The 17,653-nt window shown below is 43.0% G+C and overlaps 1 protein-coding gene across 8 annotated transcripts in view; it reads left to right on the plus strand.

The window, feature by feature from the left end:
• The window catches only part of ASTN1 (astrotactin 1), a 651,398-nt gene that overhangs the window by 419,758 nt on the left and 213,987 nt on the right, over positions 1 to 17,653 (plus strand). For 6 of the 8 annotated variants that reach the window (XM_073643365.1, XM_073643361.1, XM_073643368.1 and 3 more), the window contains 4 exons: positions 7,847 to 7,954; positions 9,174 to 9,326; positions 12,755 to 12,922; positions 13,238 to 13,322. In XM_073643365.1, coding sequence (XP_073499466.1) covers positions 7,847 to 7,954; positions 9,174 to 9,326; positions 12,755 to 12,922; positions 13,238 to 13,322 — 514 coding nt within the window. The remainder of the gene's footprint in view (positions 1 to 7,846; positions 7,955 to 9,173; positions 9,327 to 12,754; positions 12,923 to 13,237; positions 13,323 to 17,653) is intronic. The other 2 variants (XM_073643367.1, XM_073643369.1) reach the window with 1 other exon arrangement.

Consider the following 17,653-nt stretch of genomic DNA (forward strand, 5'->3'; position numbering starts at 1 on the left):
TGGACTGACAAGCACTTTCCAAGCGATAGCATCACTTGGAAAGTGCTTGACAACTAGGTCACACTATATAAATCCATGCAAAAGGCATGGATTTATATAGTGTGACCGTAAAAATAAAAAAATAAAGCTATACTTACCCCCGATCCCCCGCCGCGTGTGCTGTCGCGCTCGTCCTGGCTTCTTCCGGGTTGCCGGCATCTCGCGAGACAGCCTGCGGTCACATGACCGTGACGTCATCTCAGGTCCTGGAAGGAGAAGCGCTGCAGGGGCCGCCAGACAGGTGAATATAACTTTATTTATTATTTTATTCTTTTTTTTACAGGTACAATGGTACCCAGGTCTGGATGAGAGTCTTCTCTCCTCCAGAACTGGGTACCATCCGCACATAGAGACGCATATAATCTGCTTGTACAAATGTACAGACACGGATTCTATGCGTCTCAATGCAAGTCAATGGCGGCGCTTCCGCTGCGCTTCCGCAAAAATTAGTGAACATGCTGCGGATTTATTTGCGCTGCAGAAACGCTGCGGAATAATCCGCAGCATGTGCATTGACATTGCGGAATGCCATTGGGGACCATGGGGTGCGGATTACCATGCGTTTTTGATGCGTTTCCGCTGCGGAAATTCCGCAGCATAAACTCTTGAAAAACGCATCGTGTGCACGCAGCCTAACTCTGGTGCCCTTAAATTTAATAGACCCTTTGTATTCAAATCTGGATTTGTTCCTCATGTTCTCTTCTGTTTAACCCATTCATGTCCTTCTAGATTTGACCCTTGGCCTGTCTGGCCTGTCTGAATATTCTTTTGCCTAACGTCTGTGAAAAAGATTTGGGTATACTAAAAGATCACAGGAGTCAACAGTGTGATGCTACAGCTAAAAAAGGCAAACACAGTTCTTGGATGTATTAAGAGAAGCATAGAGTCTAGATCACATGAAGTAACTATCCTCCTCTACTCCTCCTTGGTCAGACTTCATCTGGAATACTGTGTTCAGTTCTGGGCACCGCATTTTAAAAAAGACATTGAAAAACTGGAGCATGTTTAGAGAAGAGCTACCAGGATGGTGAGCGGACTGCAAACTATGTCCTACGAGGAACGGTTAAAGGATCTGGGAATATTTAGTTTGCAAAAAAGAAGGTAAAGAGGAGACTTAATAGCTGTCTACAAATATCTGAAGGGCTGTCACAGTGTGGAGGGATCATCCTTATTCTCATTTACACATGGAAACACGAGAAGCAATGGAATGAAGCTGAAAGGGAGAAGATACAGATTAGATATTAGGAAAAACTTTTTGACAGTGAGGGAGATCAATGAGTGGAACAGGCGGCCACGAGAGGTGGTGAGTTCTCCTTCAATGGAAGTCTTCACACAGAGGCTGGACAGACATCTGTCTGAGATGGTTTAGTGACTCCTTCATTGAGCAGGGGGTTGGACACGATGACCCTGGAGGTCCCTTCCAACTCTAACATTCTATGATTCTATATCAGACCTAATGGCCTTGAACCTGACTATCCTCAACTAAGCTTTTGGAAACCAATTTTCTCATTGTCCTCTTTGTATAGAATGTAGCCCAGAGATCTTTGCCATGAAGGTCAGATCCTTCAATAGGGGTGAAAAGGTAAATATTGGAGAGTCCTTGGAACCTGCTAGGTTCGTGTCAAGCCTGTCCACGTTGGCCCTTTTGAGTTTTGACGGATACATAATAGTAACTTTTCTTAAATTATTTATGTGAACTATACAGAATATTTCAAAAGTATCTTCATGCAAAAAAAATGAAAAGCATCTCATCAAAACTTCTTAAATGCTATTATTAAAAAAATAAATCTTATTTCCTATACTAAGACACAAATGAAGCCTGAGCTGGCCATGGCTGGATGATTTTCGAGCTGTATTGGCATAAGCCGCAATCATTGCAGGTGGCCATGGCAATGTTTTAATGTTTTCTGTGTTGCCCTTATGATATTGCTATGACTAGGACAGACTTCAGGTGTGACCTAGGAAAAAATAAAAAAATAAAACATGTAAAAAGTCTTTGGGACTGAACTTTTTTTTGAAATTTATAAAACTTTACTTGGTTTATTATAAAACTTTACTTGGTTTCTGTAACTTTAGTTTTGTATCTTTACTAACTTGCTTTTTCTTTTTCATCAAATATAACATTTCTCTCTACTTCCTACATCTATCATTCAGTTTATATCTAAGTTATGTCCTTGGCCTCCTTCTGCTCTCCATATACTCCTTAGGCAAACTAATCAACTCTTACAGTTTAAATCACCATCTATATGCTGATGATACATTAATGTATATTTCCACTTGCATCATATCTTCTTATTTTATTGCAAATTGCCTTAAATCCATCTCTTCCTGGACGTCTTCCAATTATCTCAAATTAAATCTGGTCCAAACTGAATCAATCATTTTCCCGCCATCTTCCTTGCAGATTTTCTATAGCAATTGACCACACCACAATGTCTTCACCCCCCACCACTATTCAGTACTTTAGAAGTGCCTGATGTTCTGGCATATTAGTGGACATATTAAAAAACTAATTAAATTCTGTCTTGTCCAGCTGAAAAAAAACCCTGCAAAACTTATACTATTACTAAATCATTTTTCCCTGTATAAACTGTGCATAATTCTGTGCTTGCATTAATGCAGTATTCTCCTTATCTCCCATTTTTACTTAGCCATTCTCTTTTCAATCAATTATTTAATCCTCTGGATAAAAATTGTCTATCCAAGGCTCTTTTCGCTTCTCTTCAAGGGTTCCGATATTTAGATTTTTAGATTGCAATGTTGTTTTTGCCATAAAAAATACTGGAACTCCAACAGAACATAGATGGGCCCCATTAGAAGTTGATGAACTCTATCAAGATTTCTTGGGATCTGTTAAAGAACAAAAGGTCCTTCATGGCTCTCATGGCCTTATTATGGAAGAAACACAAAATGCTAGTATGAATAGAGTCTAAAGCTCCCCATTCACTTTAGATATCTGTTGGCCGAATGATTTTTATGTTGACCACTCTGTCGGCAGCTATTTCCCCCGACTCTCCTATACACAACCGCTCGCCCTGCCAAGCACTCCTGTGTTCTCTATGAGACAGCCAATGCTAGACTTCTTGTCATGCACAGTGTGGGAAAGACTAAGTGCAACACGAAGTGATGAGGGGAAGGAAGCCCAGACACTAAGAAAAGGGGGAGTGAAGACCCCTAGGCAGATCTAATAACACCCTGACTACCCTACCATCTGAATATTCGATCCACACCAATCGCTAAGCAGAAAACCTAAGCCCTGTATATCCCTAGAGCTAGGCCCTAGATAGCGGGGGTGAGCACTGGTCAGTGCCCACTATAAATTAAAGACAACAAGGGAGACAAACAAAGGGGGTAAAAATTAGCTTGAGCAGACACCAGAGGGATAACACCAAACGTCCTCCAAGGGCACCAGAGAGGAAGCTAGCCAACTGCTATAGCTCCAAGCCTTCACCAGGGAAAATGAGAATATCATCAGCGACTCCCTGAAGAAGACTGAGAGTTTATAAACACCCAGACCAGGGTGTGTCAATCAGAGCAGGAGTGAGGTTGCCGCTGGGTCCAAAAGTCAGAAGGATTAACCCTAGAACGCATGACCATAAAAATCTACATTTTCACATACCTGGGGCCTTTTAGGCCCGTGTGCAAATAATAAATAAATGACCAACTGGAAATGACAAACCACTATATACCTGAGGAATACCTAGAGTTTCAAAATTGTAACTAAAGAAATCTTGCAGAAAATAGAAAACAATTAACAGGGCGGGCCTGCGAGGCCCCAGGTATGCGTTCTAGGGTTAAAAAGGCATCTGCAATGCCAAACGCAGTGACCTTCTGCAGCCAGATGCAGAGCGACTGTCTGTTACATCTGACACATCTGTGACACTTCTCTAATGGCAGCTTATATCTTACAGAACAAAAAGGAATGGCTGTCCAAAATTGAACATGTCAGATCTTTCTGTCCTCCAACATTATAAGTTGGGGGAAGAGTCGGTAATATAGGGGCCTTAAGTAATCCCACCATTCTACCCCATTCAATAATTCTCTTCCACTTCTATGTTGTGTTTTACATTAATAATGCCACAAAACATACCACAGGTGCCAACTGGTTCCATTGACTTACAATAGTGTCCAACAGGGTTCTGTTGTAGTGTTCATGTTTTGATGATGGGAATAATTCTGCATGTAATGTTATTCCTCCAAGCAAATTTGGCAAAATTTGTAATGGAGGCTCCTTCACGGAACCAGAAGATGCAAAATAGCTCTTCTTATTAGCTCTTCATACTGATGAATTGTGCAATTTCCATTTGACGGCTCTACGGGTTTTAACTTGTTGGGTTTCTGTTCCTGTAGCATAGTAAATAGAAGAGCACAATGTTTTTGGTGGCTCTAAAATGCAGCAATGGTCAAAAATATTAAATATATTATCTGACCAATAAGTAGGTTATTATTTTATATTTCTAAACTGTGAAAACTATGAAAAATGGCTTGCTTGATAGAGAGTGCCAATTGGGACTTCTTGTAGGATGCAGTTTTAGTGACGTTCTACTCAATATTTTAGGCTGCTCTACTTACAAAACAATATGAAGTTTTAGAAGTAAAATATTTGTAAACTTTACATGGAATTTGTCGCCTTCCATGTACCTGCATATTCGATGATTCTCAAGATGTTGAAAGCCTAACAATTATCTCTGCTGGTGTTAATACCATACATATGGCCATTGCATCTGATGAATAGATGGAATATATGTAACGAGGACTCTTTAGACACGAGTAAACGTATTATTCAGTGTGAAATTCTTTTGTGTCTAAAAAATCTAAAGCGGATTTGCGAGAAAATCTGCAACAAAAATCCAATGCAGAATCTGGGATTTCTGCCGTGGAAGCGTAGCTTGATATGCTGTGTATCTGCACATAGATTAGCCACATTCAGTCAGGAAAATCTGGTGAGGAATCATTCGCAATAATACACCTGTCACATTTTATATTTTTCTGTGATGCTGATTTTTAAATCCGTAGGAAAACAAATGTGCTCGGAGCACAGATTACGTATTAAAATTGAAAGCGGAGGGTTTGTGGCCAAATCTCACATGGAAACCAATGTGAAAATATAACTCCATGTGAATCTATCGTTAAAAGGATCTTTCTTAACAACAAAACTTTCTCTAAAAACAGTTGCTGAAGTGATCATCAGTTTGCCATAAAACTTTAAAACTTACTCCAGGGGATTAACTGATCCAGATACAACCATGTATGTGGAGCAATTTGTACTTAGCGACACCCTCTTCTAATTCCTCGAAGGTGCTACCAAGCAAAGGAAACTCTCCTACTTTGCCAATTTGCCCTAAAACTCTTTTGCAGTAGAATGTAGAAGAAAAACAAGTCCAGGCCTGACGAAGGCACTGAAACTCGAAGCCTCAATAAAGTGACTGTGCGTCTACCTCTGAGCCATCAACTTTTTCAGCAGTGCCCATTGGTCTCTTGTTTTTCTTGTACCCTCTTCTGCACTTACTGTGGTTGGCATACTGCATAACTGGCACCAAGAGGAGCAGCAGCTGGTACACTCTTTACGAGCTTTCTAAAAAGTTTTGCCTGTTCTAAGCCCCTCTTGCTAAGGTGCACAGTTCCACTTACTCTTACAGTTACTTTAGATACCCTTTTGGGTATATGAACTTCATAAACATGGCGTCGTGCCTGTAATATACTATATAGCTGTCTGCTTATTTTAATGCAACACTTCAAGTATAAATCACTAATAGCTTAAAGGGGTTGTCCACTACTTTACTGTATATCCCCCCCCCATGTATCCCCCCGGGGCCCCTAAGACTTCTTGTAAATACCTTCTGTTGCTGATACTGCCTGTGAGTGGCGCTATCACTGGCCGCTCACAGGCATCACGTGACCCCCGGCTGCAGCCGGCTCTAACATTCGCTGATGTCACGACAAGTGCTGGCAGCAGCCGGGGGTCACGATCTTCCTGGTTCCACGGTGGATGCCAGGCTGTTGGCGGGATTACCCCCCGAGTCACACCCGGCATCCACCACGCGCTCTGCCTCTCCCCATTCATTGGGAAAGCGCGCGGTGGATGCTGGGTGTGACGCGGGGGGTAACCCCGCCCACAACCCAGCAGCCACTGCGGGGACCCCAGTGCTGAGTCATGCCTCACTTGTTGTGACGTTAGCGCGGGGTCAGGTGATGCCTGTGAGCGGCCACCGATAGCGCCGCTCACAGGAATTATCAGCAACAGAAGGGGGGATAAAGTAGTGGACAACTTCTTTAAGTTGGCAATAATAGCTGATCACTCGAAATTTCAGGATCTTTAAGGTAATGTTCACCAAAGATTTTTTTTTTGGAATGGATCCGCTTCGAAATCCTCCTCAAAAAACAATTTTCAGAAAAAAGAAAAACTCCAAAAATTTTCCAAAAAAAAAGCATTTGCTAAAGAAGTTATCACTTGAAAAAATTGTTGTTTTTGAGCACCTCAAAAAATGTAGCACTTTGTACATGCCCGTCTTAGCGAAGGAGCACGGTGGAGTAAGAGGCACCAGATTTATTAAGAGGCACAAGCCACTTAATGAATTCGGGCATCTTAGTGTGCACTGCTGTGTGCCTCAAAAGAAAGCTTACCCCTGGCAGGGAATGTAGTAAGATGGCATAAGGTATGCCACTTTTGATCATGAACTTGATGGGTAGGCATTGCCGTGTGCCCATCCCACCTATGCTTTACCCACTTTGGCATTGCTGGCTTGACTGGCGAGATAACTCCTAAAGTGGCACAATTTTTGTACAATGTGGTGTTGTGCAAAAATTTAGCAACTTTAGCATTTTACACCAGATTTCTGCTGTAAACACTTTGTTGTATTGGTCTCTTATCGTGAGCGTAGCCTAAAAGTGAAGTGTTGCCTTCTTATGACAACCTGTTTCCATATATCCTATTAAGACATATGGACGCTAAAGAGAGAAGTCCCTTTTCTATGAGGTAGGAAGTTTGGGAAACAGGATAGGATAGCTGAGATTGCCAAACGATTGCATTCTGAACTAAGAATAATTACCAGGAATAATGGTTCTTCAGTAATATTATAATCAAATACAATCTGGCGGATCCTAGCCCTCACCGCTTCCGCTAGATCAATTACTGCCCCCGCTCTGCATGGTCTACTTTGGCTATTTTTTTTATTACCTAGAGCTGCAGAAGAAAAATAAATGCGTTCTCAATCTGTTTATTATTGTAATTACATTTTCTCACTTTCTGAAATTAGCAGTATGTTCTTTTACGTTGGAACAATACGAGTTTGGCTAAATCACTCTGCAATTTATCCTAGATTAAGAGGTTCTTTGTAGTTTCAAGGCAACAGCAAATTTGTGATTGCTTCGGCTGCGGTGTGTTGTCCTTCTGGTGCCCTTGAATTGAGAATTATTAAGATGGAAAAATGCGAATGTGCTAATAAGAGTCATTTCAATAGGTATCCAATGGCTATCATCCAATGGCCTGCGGATCACCATCCAAGAATCACCCCAGAAAGTATTCTTAAAATCAGATGTCGTATGAGACAGCAAATTAAGAGATAAACGCTACCAGCTACTTAAGATTTCTTTACATAGTTTTTTTGTGCTTGTTTTAATCTCTTGACTGCCAGAGGCTTTGGAAGTATGTCGTTTTGCAATTTGTTGCTGGCCCCTCGAGCGATGGAATATGTTTGTGTGAGTTTATTTATATTTCATCAGATAATTTCATTGATCCTACTCTTCTCCTCCCGTCCTGTCCTATTTTCGTTTTGCTTATCGAAAGACGCTGACTTATATCTTACAGCGGGCTCAGCCTTTCTGAACCCCGAAGGAGATTGCGGAGGGGAGATGGATAGTGAAACTCAGCTAACCTTCTATACAGACCCGTCTCGCAGCCGGAGACGAAGTCGAGGTCAGTAAAATAATGCAATGTATTCTATGACCTATTGGGCCCTTCAGACTCAGGAGAAATTGAACCTTTGCATCCCCTATAATAACTCTACTTTTTAAGGCCTGTTATCAGATAGCCCTATAAACTTGTATGCCTGTAAACTTGTAGCAATACACCGAGGCATCATTCTATTAAACCAAAAACAAACAAAAGGTGCAGCAAAATGTCTCACAGAAGGAAATACTTTATTAATATAACCGAGGTATATGGTAGCGGAATTTTTTTTTTTTTTTAGAAAAAGACAGAGTGACTAAATGCAGGGCCACAACCCCATACACAGTTTACACTGTACATTGATTCTAGTACAAGGTTGCCTTAAATCTAAGTCCCAGTGGATAATATAAGGCAAAACATAGTTATTAAAATCACTTACATAATACTATTGTGGTAAGATCTGGTGGTGATGTAGCCCTGGTCCCCCAACGCACGTTTCACTAAGGTTCATCAGGGGTGTCCTCCTGACAAAGCTTGGAGAAAATTCTTATTTGGCTTTATATTCTGAATCATCTGACTACCATCTTTAAAGTCTTTTAGGATTGTTGGCTCCAATAAGTGGCACCCAAGACCATGCTCTCTTACTCAGGGAAGAGACTATTTGCACATTTTATTTCTCAGGGAGCATTGCTTGACCTATAAGTCTCTGTGAGCCAGTTTAACATTTTCCTGAACCTGACAGCGGATACATGCTGCCCGAACCACGGACACCATTTATCAGACACTGGTGGTATGATTTCAGCCATGAAGGTTTTGACTCCAAAACATTTTGGCATAAAAACTATAGAGGACGAAGCTGCACTGGAAAATAGTTGGACAGGTGGGTCCTCGGCAGCTTCACTTCTCCCGCTGCCAATAACTCAAGGGTCTCTCCCTATACATGCATGCAAGGAGAGACCTGTCATTCAAGAGGAGAGGGCATGTAAAAAGCTGCCGGGGACCAACCTTTCCGACGAGTTATCCATGCATCTTTTAAAGAATGTTTTTCTCTAAAATGCCACACTGCTGCTTTTCCTTTAAGTTTTCTTTAGTTCATATACAGTAGAGTGGAAATAATGCTGATGGGTTCAATTTCTATGTATACAGTAAATATGTATATTATAGTTACATGGTCTATGTCACGCAGCTTGCTTGCGTTGTTGGGTATGATCCCACAACAATCCTATTTCTTTTATTTTTATTTCAGCAGTAGGTTCTCCACGCAGTCCTGTCAACAAGATGACTCTGACCCTTCTCAGTATAACCAGCTGTGTTATTGGCTTGGTATGTTCATCCCATATCAGCTGCCCTTTGATTGTGAGGATTACACTTCATGTTCCAGAGCACCTTATTGCTGATGGTAAGGATATACTTCAAAGCAAGACTGTACTTATAACTCAAGAGTAGTGGGTGTTCTGACAAGAAGAGGGAAATGACAAAGCACATGATTGTAGAAAATATATGTAGGTGTAAAAAGCCATACAGGTCCACCTAAACAACATTATATGGCTGCTCTCTGCTCTGACAAGATCATCTATCCACAATTGATGCAGAAGGTGTCTACAATGCTTATTCTTATAACACATCTAGACTACAAAGACATAAGTACATTTTATTCTAGTACATCAGGTCCTGTATTAAATAACTGTCAATATACAGTATATATACACTGTATATATACACATATATATATATATTGTGGTAGATCGGCTCACTTGGCTGCACATAGAGGTTCACACGAACACTGTCTCTTTAAATTCTTCCCAGATTTATTAGACAGGCAGCATAAACCGTGGGGAAGTAAAACAAACATGGCCCTTTCGGCAAAAGCAGGAAAAACAAAACAAAACAAAGTGATGATACCAAACACAGTCCTTGTAGCTGCGGGGATCCACCCGCTCCAAGTCCAGAAAACTCAGGGTTCAGATTAGCACAGAACACGCATCTCCTCTCTGGAGTTTGCCTCTCGAGATTCACTGATCAACTAATGCCTCTGCAGGTCTTGTATTTAAACCCCAGACCACACCCTGAGGTGGAGATATGGAGAACAACCTCCCGCCCACTCTATGGTTGTTTTCATATAAACACACCCTTTTACAAATGGTGGATTAACCCCTCTCAGAAAATAACATACTGGAAGAAACTTAACGGTTTTAATTCACTTAAGCTAACAGCCTCAGGGAAACATATCTCCCCTCCATCACTGAAATGGCATGGGAATAGCATGGTGAAGACCCCGGAAGCATCTCTGAATCCCAGGTCACTGCTAGAACAATGTTGTCAGAGTATTACACCACAATTCTTCTAGATACACTTTCACACAGTTTTTGAGGGCACTCAGCAGGGAGGTTGTTCCAAACATCTTAGAGATCCAACCACAGATCTTTTGAGGATGCAGTCTTGTGCAAATCCGTCTACCTCTTCATATAATCCCAATGGTATCCTTAATTCTAAAAAATAAAGACAGATACTTATCCATCATGCAATATCACCAGTGAGGCATTTGTTAGGCTCCAAATGTATTCTACAGCAGGAGAATGACCACAAACTTACAGTCAATGTCATTAAGAACTATCTTTAGTGTAAAGAATGATAAGGAGTTCTGGAAGTGATGATACGGCCCTTGCTGAGATTTGATCTCACATCATCTAGTTTGTCTGAGATTACATGAAGAGACAGAGGATTTGCGCAAGGGACATCCACAGAAGATCTGTGATTAGTTCTCCAAGATGTTTGGAACAACTTCCATGCCAAGTTCCTTCAAACACTATGTGCAAGTGATAAGTGTACCTAGAAGAATTGATGTTTTGATGCTGTTATGAAGACAAAGTGTGATCACACCAAATTTTGATTTGATTTTGATTTCTCTTTCATAAAATTCATAAATTCATTGGTATTAATATGGAGTTTGCCCTTCTTTGCAGCTATAACAGCTTCCACTTTTCTATAATATTTTGGCGTGTCTGTGGGAATTTTTCCCCATTCCTCCAGAAAAGCATTTGTGAAGTCAGACCCTAATGTTGGAGGAGAGGCCAGGCTCACAATCTCCATTCTATTTCATCTCAAAGTTGTTGAATGAGGTTGAAATCAGGGGTCTATAAGGTCAACTCTATGCGGCCAACTCCCACAACCATGTCTTTGCAAACCTTTCTATGTGCAATGGGGCACAGTCATGCTGGGACAGAGATGGAAGCTACAATTGTCTAAAATGTCTTAGACATTACGAAGGGCCTAGAAAAAAGGGCCTAGGCCAACCCCATAGCCTTATCTCCAAGTACCAAACTTTACAGCTGCACAATGCAGCCAACAGGTAACGTTCTCCTGGCATTCACCAAATCCAGACTATGGGATCAGATTCCAGATAGAGAAATGTGATCTGTCATTCCATAAAACATGTTTTCACTGCTCCAGAGTCCATTAGTGCCAGCTTTACGCTTCTCCATCTAACGCTTGGCATTGTGGGTGTTGAGTTAAAGAGGTAGTCCACTACTTTTTCATTGATGCCCTAGGATAGGGCATCAATGTCTGATCAGCCCTGGTGACTTTTCTGCCCTCTGCTCCTTAGCACTAGGTAACTCTGCTCTGTAACTTTACATGGTCTCCACTTCGTGACTGAGTAGCTGCGGTTCCTAATACTTTTACCAACACAGTGTATATATTAACTTATTAATAAATAAATACAAATATAGGAAAAAAAAGTAGCTGCACAGTCTTCAGTCTGGTGCTGCTCCTGGCTGACTTCTCTCCCATCCAGCTACAGTTAATTGACAAGTCTCTAACCATGTTTGTTCATAGGGAAGGACCTGTCAATCAACTGGAGTTGGAGGGAGAAGCCGGACGGGATGGCTTTCCAAACTATGCTCTCTGAAATATTGCAGCTTTCCAAGGCTAAACATAACTGGCTGCAATTGCATGTCCAGGCTCTGATTTATGCTGCCTGTTGAATATAATGACATTTTACCTTTAACCCTTGTTGAACGAGACACCACTATGGCAGCAATGTTTAGTGTTAGGCTATGTGCCCACGATCAGGCTATAGCAGTGCTTTGGACTCAGCATATTTTCGTTGCGTCCAATGAACTGCGTCCGATCACGCATTTCATTGAACACGTGCGGAGTTACCGCATCCTATACATTCTATTGGGGAAATTTCTGTTGTGGAGACTAGCGTCTCCGCAACAGAAATTGAAATGCTGCGGCTCGTAAAGCCGAGCCACCGGTGAGTTTATGCGGCATCAAATAGAAGCACAGTGGGCATGGGTTTTTTACAAATCCATCCATTGTGCTTTTACTGTACAACGCAGCATTTTGGATGCAGCGCAGGTGTTGCCTGATGAAGAGCAATAACCTAAAACGTTGCTACATATAATTTTGTCATAGTGGTGTTTCATCAACATAGATCTATACAGCTAGCACTAGTTTTCATTTCACGACCACAGTAGAATGCTGACCCTTTCTCTCCATGCCATTATATACTGTGGAAATGAGGTCAACTCAGGACTTATCCCCCACCAAGTTTTGATGCTAAACATTCAGATAAAAAGCCAACTTTGAAGTGCCTTTACGGAGAAATATGTGTTGCACCAAATTTATCGAGCAGAAACTTCTGTCAATCTGCACTGTTTTCGACAAATTGGAAATGTCTAACACTACTTGGCCAATGAACCCCAACCATAATGATAATGAAACCAAAGAGGAGATGTTTTCACATATTTGACATACGTTCATTATGTTTGCATGTAATTGGCATGTATGATAAGTAACTCACATGTTATCCCTTACATTTAGGAAGTCGCTTCATCCTCCTGGAGGGCAGCCAGTTAGATGCTAGTGACTGGCTGAACCCTGCACAGGTAATTCTCTTCTCACAGATGAACTCCAGTGGTCCCTGGGCCTTAGACCTTTGTGCAAAACGAATTCTGGACCCTTGTGAGCATTTATGTGACCCTGAAACAGGTATTATATCTTTTGTTCCCATAAGTACAGGCTTTTTTATACAGTTTTTGCGATAATGAATACTTTCAGATAGCAGAACTCGTTAAGCTTCAAACAATGTAGGGTGACTCTTAAAATCAATTACATAATGATTGCATTTCCTAATTTCAATCAACTTAACAGAGCATTGCATAAGATCAAGTTCTTAAACTCTTTCATTTTTATAACCTGAAATGTATTCAATCTTGACCAAATTTTTTTAATTCTCCGTGAAACAGTTCTAGTAGAGTAGAGGTCATGACGGGTCTATGAGACAGATTTACTTTCTACTTCCAGGAGAGTGTTTATGCCATGAAGGCTACATGAGGGATCCAGTGCACAAGAACCTCTGTATACGGAATGAATGGGGTACTAACCAAGGGTATGTAACACAAACCAAAAATTCCTGCCATGTTTATATTTCTAATATGGACATTAGTGTTGAGCCACCCCCATAGTGTTCGAGTTCGGTTCGGTTCGTCGAACACCCGTGTGTTCGCCGAACTGTTCGTCGAACTGTTCGTCGAACACCTTCGAACACCGTTAAAACCAATGGCAGGCAAACAAAAACACATAGAAACACATAGAAAACACCTTCAAAGGTGTCCAAAAGCTGACAAACTGCTCAGAAGACACAACTAACACATGGAAAAGTGACAAGTACATATAGTCATGAGAAAAGAAAAGAGGTGGAGGAGTAAAAGGAGGGGGAGACACAGATATAGGCATGTCATGCCCTTCTAAAATCCAAAAAGTGAGAAGCCGACACGTTCAGTCCGCTCCTGCCCGTGCCACCTCCGTATCGCCGGGTTTGTGCCAGAGCCGCGGTGAACCCTGACGGCCAGCCCCCCTCTCCCAATACTGGTGCCTGTCCGCTGGTGGGTCAAGCGAGCCCCCCTGTGGTGGAGGCAGCTCTAAGCTTTTTAATTTAAATTGTCTCTCTAATTTGAATGAATACACTTTAAATCCATTTACAAGGATCTATTGGAGGGCAAGTCTCATGCCAGCAGCCGCGTAATTCCAGCTCCAGTATCGTCCACTAAAGCTGCTGCAGTTAAAAAGCTTTTATAAGGATCGAGCTCGGCTGTCCACCGCAAGGCATCCTACTGCCAGTCCCAGCCCCTATGCCTTGGGGTGCCTCCTGATGCTCTTCACTGAGTATCCCGTGGTCCCGAAGCATTTCCTTTGAAAAAATTAAGTGTCCAAACTACAGGTGGTGTAGCTTGCTTAACAGCCGGGATAATCCGCTGACTAGCAGACACTGCTACTAGGCACAAAGTATTTCCTGGGCTAGATGCAGTTAAAAATTTGTAATTAGATACTCTCGTTGGATGCTGAAAAAGCATTCCATAGAGTCTCCTGGCACGCCATATATGATTCTCTTAAAAAGCTTGGGGTAGGGGTCTAGGGGACCCTTTTATAGCCAAAATCACGGCCCTGTATCGCAATACGTCACCTAGGCTGAAGATAAATGGAACTGTAGCACCCTGAGGGCTCGGTTGCTACAGACGTATTGCACCTCACCCAGAGGTGTGATATCTCACTCTCAGGTAAGGATGGAGTGTGGATCAGGACCCGACACCTGCATGCATTACACCACATTGCCGTGGGGCAGGGCGACCAATATGCCCCTGAGATGGGCACGACAGTCCCTGTCCCTGGCTGGAGTGGGGGGAGGGAACACTGAGAAAGGGGAACCATGTAGTGCAGGAGCAGGGAGGAAGCAGTTCCTGGGTGCATTGAGAAGGGAGTATAAAAGGTGGGCACCATCTTAGTTCAGTGCAGAGAAGTCTGAGCAGAAGTGGCAGGGAGCAGGGGCTCTGCATGAGCTCTGCTCCGGAGGCGGGCCTAGTAACAGAGGCCCAGGCCTGGAAGAGGGAGAAGGAAGGAAGAGGAGCGGAGAAGGCTCCAGGAACGAGGAACGAAGGGATCCCAGGGGTGCGGACGGGCGAGTCGCCACCGCACGCCCGAATCCACCTGCATGGAGGGGTCAGGCCAAAGGGGGAGACCGATCCCCGAAACTAGTGGAGGCAGGAAACGACCCTCAGCTAGAAACCGGAGGCTGTGACATTTTATGTGGCGCAGCCCCTCGCTACACCCGCTAGGAGGGCAGCACATAGGGTCAGGGAAACTGGCGCCAAGTTTACCAAGAGGAGGCCCGAGGCAGCCGGACAGAAGGGTTGGTAAGAAAGGCCAGACAAATGACACACAAAGGGGGTCCTGTGAAGCGCTCCAAAGTTATCTGGGAGTTGTCTGAGCCCCTCACCTGGTGAGCACAGTACGACATGGGCAGCCGTTACCTGCAGACGTGGTCTGGATAATAAGAACTGTGAGTAAAGGCCCTGGACTGCATCACTGACTCCGTGTTGTTACTGCTGCTGCCCTGCACCATCACCCCCATCCTCCGCATACACTGCCTTGAGGCTATACTCCTCCCGTGGGGAGTTATGCTACGCTCTGCTGCACCCACAACACCAGCCTCAGCGGTCTGCCCTGCAGCGGCGGTTCACTCTGACCGCAATCCACGGGTGGCGTAGTCAGACATTTAAACATCAAAACCACATAAATAGTTCCGCCACTGGTTTGACCACCCTGAGCCACGGAACCGGGTCGCCGCCACGAAGACTACAACCACCAGCATCCACCAAAAAGGGTCCGGCTCCGGGTGTCCCAAGGCCCAGGGGGTGCATTAGAACATTTTCATCACCTTTCACAATCACCAATGGGACAAGGCAGGGATGTCCTCTGTCCCCTCTCTTATACATCCTAGTGACGGAGCACCTGCTCTCATCAATTCGCCATAACCGCAATATTAGGTGGATTGAGGTGGGAGGCACCGAGTACAAGTGCTCTCTATTTGCTGATGATGTACTAGTATATATCACTCAATCACATATATCCATCCATGCTGTTATGGCTGAAATAGATCACTTTGTTACATGGTCAAATTTTAAAATCAATGCAGCGAAGTCTGAGGCCCTCGATGTCTCATTCCCAAATCCATATAGGATTCCATCCAGTCCAACTTTCCCTTTTCCTGGCCCTCACAGGGTATCAAATACTTAGGAATTCCTATTCATAGAGACCTCTCCCATCTATGTTATCTTAATTTTGGGCCCTTTATTGAACAACTCCATACAGACCACGGTTGGCAAGTTAGAACTGTAAGATTCACTACGTGAACCACTGGTGTTTTGTGGAAAAGCACATGTACACTGTGTTCCAAATTATTATGCAAAAAGTGTTTAGCAGTGATAAGGGAAGAATTTGTTTGTTTGTCAGTTAAACTCATTGATGGTGATGTGTGTCAGGGCTCTTTATATCACTGTAAGCAATTGCATACACCTGTGCTAATTAGTTTGGCAGGTGTGTCCAATGAAAGGCAAGACTACTTAAGAAGGCTGTCTCACATTATTAAGCAGCCTACATTTTCTGCCAAAATGGGAAAGAAAAAGGATGTGTCGGCTGCTGAGAAGCAACAAATTGTGGAGTGTTTAGGTCAAGGCATGACTATAATCAACATTGTGCGATGATCAGGATGAAGTGTCTTGGCAATCAAGAAGTATGTAGCTGATTCACAGTACACACGTGTGCGTGCTGATAAGGGCAAATTGAGGACTCTTTCCTACAGGCAATTACGTCAGGTTAAAAGAGCAGCGGCAAAAAAGCCTTGTCATAGCAGCAGACAAGTTTTTGAAGCTGCTGGTGCCTCCAACGTCCCCCGAACAACAAGATGCAGGGTCCTTCAGAGGTTTGCAGCTGTGCATATGCCATCCTGTCGACCTCCTCTATTCACTTCACACAAGCAGAAATGGCTCCAGTGGGCCAAACATTACATGAAGACTGATTTCAAAACTGTTTTGTTCACGGATGAGTGCCGTGCAGCGCTCGATGGTCCAGATGGATGGAGTGGAGGATGGCTGGTTGATGGACACCCCACGCAAACACGGCTACAACGCCAACAAGGAGGAGGTGGAGTAATGTTTTGGGCTGGAATCATGGGGAGAGAGATTCTCGGCCCCTTTAGGATCCCTGAAGGCGCTAAAGATGAACTCCATAATGTATGTGGATTTTCTCAAACAGCACTTCCTGCCATGGTTCAAGAAGAAGAACCATGTATTTCACAGCAAGATCATTTTTTTGCATGATAATGCACCATCTCATGCTGCACATAAAACATCTGCATCTCTGGCTGATATGGGCATAAAAGGGGACGAACTTATGGTGTGACCCCCATGCTCCCCTGACCTCTACCCCATTCAGAACCTCTGGAGCATCATCAAAAGGAGTGTCTATGATGGCGGGAGGCAGTTCACATCTAAGCAACAGCTCTGGGAGGGTATTCTGTCCTCATGCAAAACAATTGAAGCAGAAACCATCCAAAACCTGACAAATTCAATGGACGAGAGAGTTCAGAAGCTCCTTTCGAACAAGGGGTCCTATGTGAGAATGTAACATCACCTAGAATAAAGTTTTGAGTTGAAAACTGTTTGATTTCAGTTTCTAATAACCTGCTAATGCTTATAATTTCAAAAATGACCATTTTTTTTGGTCTTTATTAAAATGAAAAGGTTGATCGAAAAGTTTGGGGGATCTAAGAGTGTGGCAACCCAGTAGTCATGATTACTTCGAAATTCTGACAATATGAGGGTCATGTTGCAGGTAGTGCAGCAAGAAGGCACTTATGTGTCTTGCGCATCTCGGAGCCCCAAA

This window comes from Phyllobates terribilis, unplaced genomic scaffold (genome assembly GCF_046119375.1).
Source record: "Phyllobates terribilis strain yellow unplaced genomic scaffold, ASM4611937v1 Scaffold_8__6_contigs__length_399053987, whole genome shotgun sequence".
Lineage (NCBI taxonomy): Eukaryota > Metazoa > Chordata > Amphibia > Anura > Dendrobatidae > Phyllobates > Phyllobates terribilis.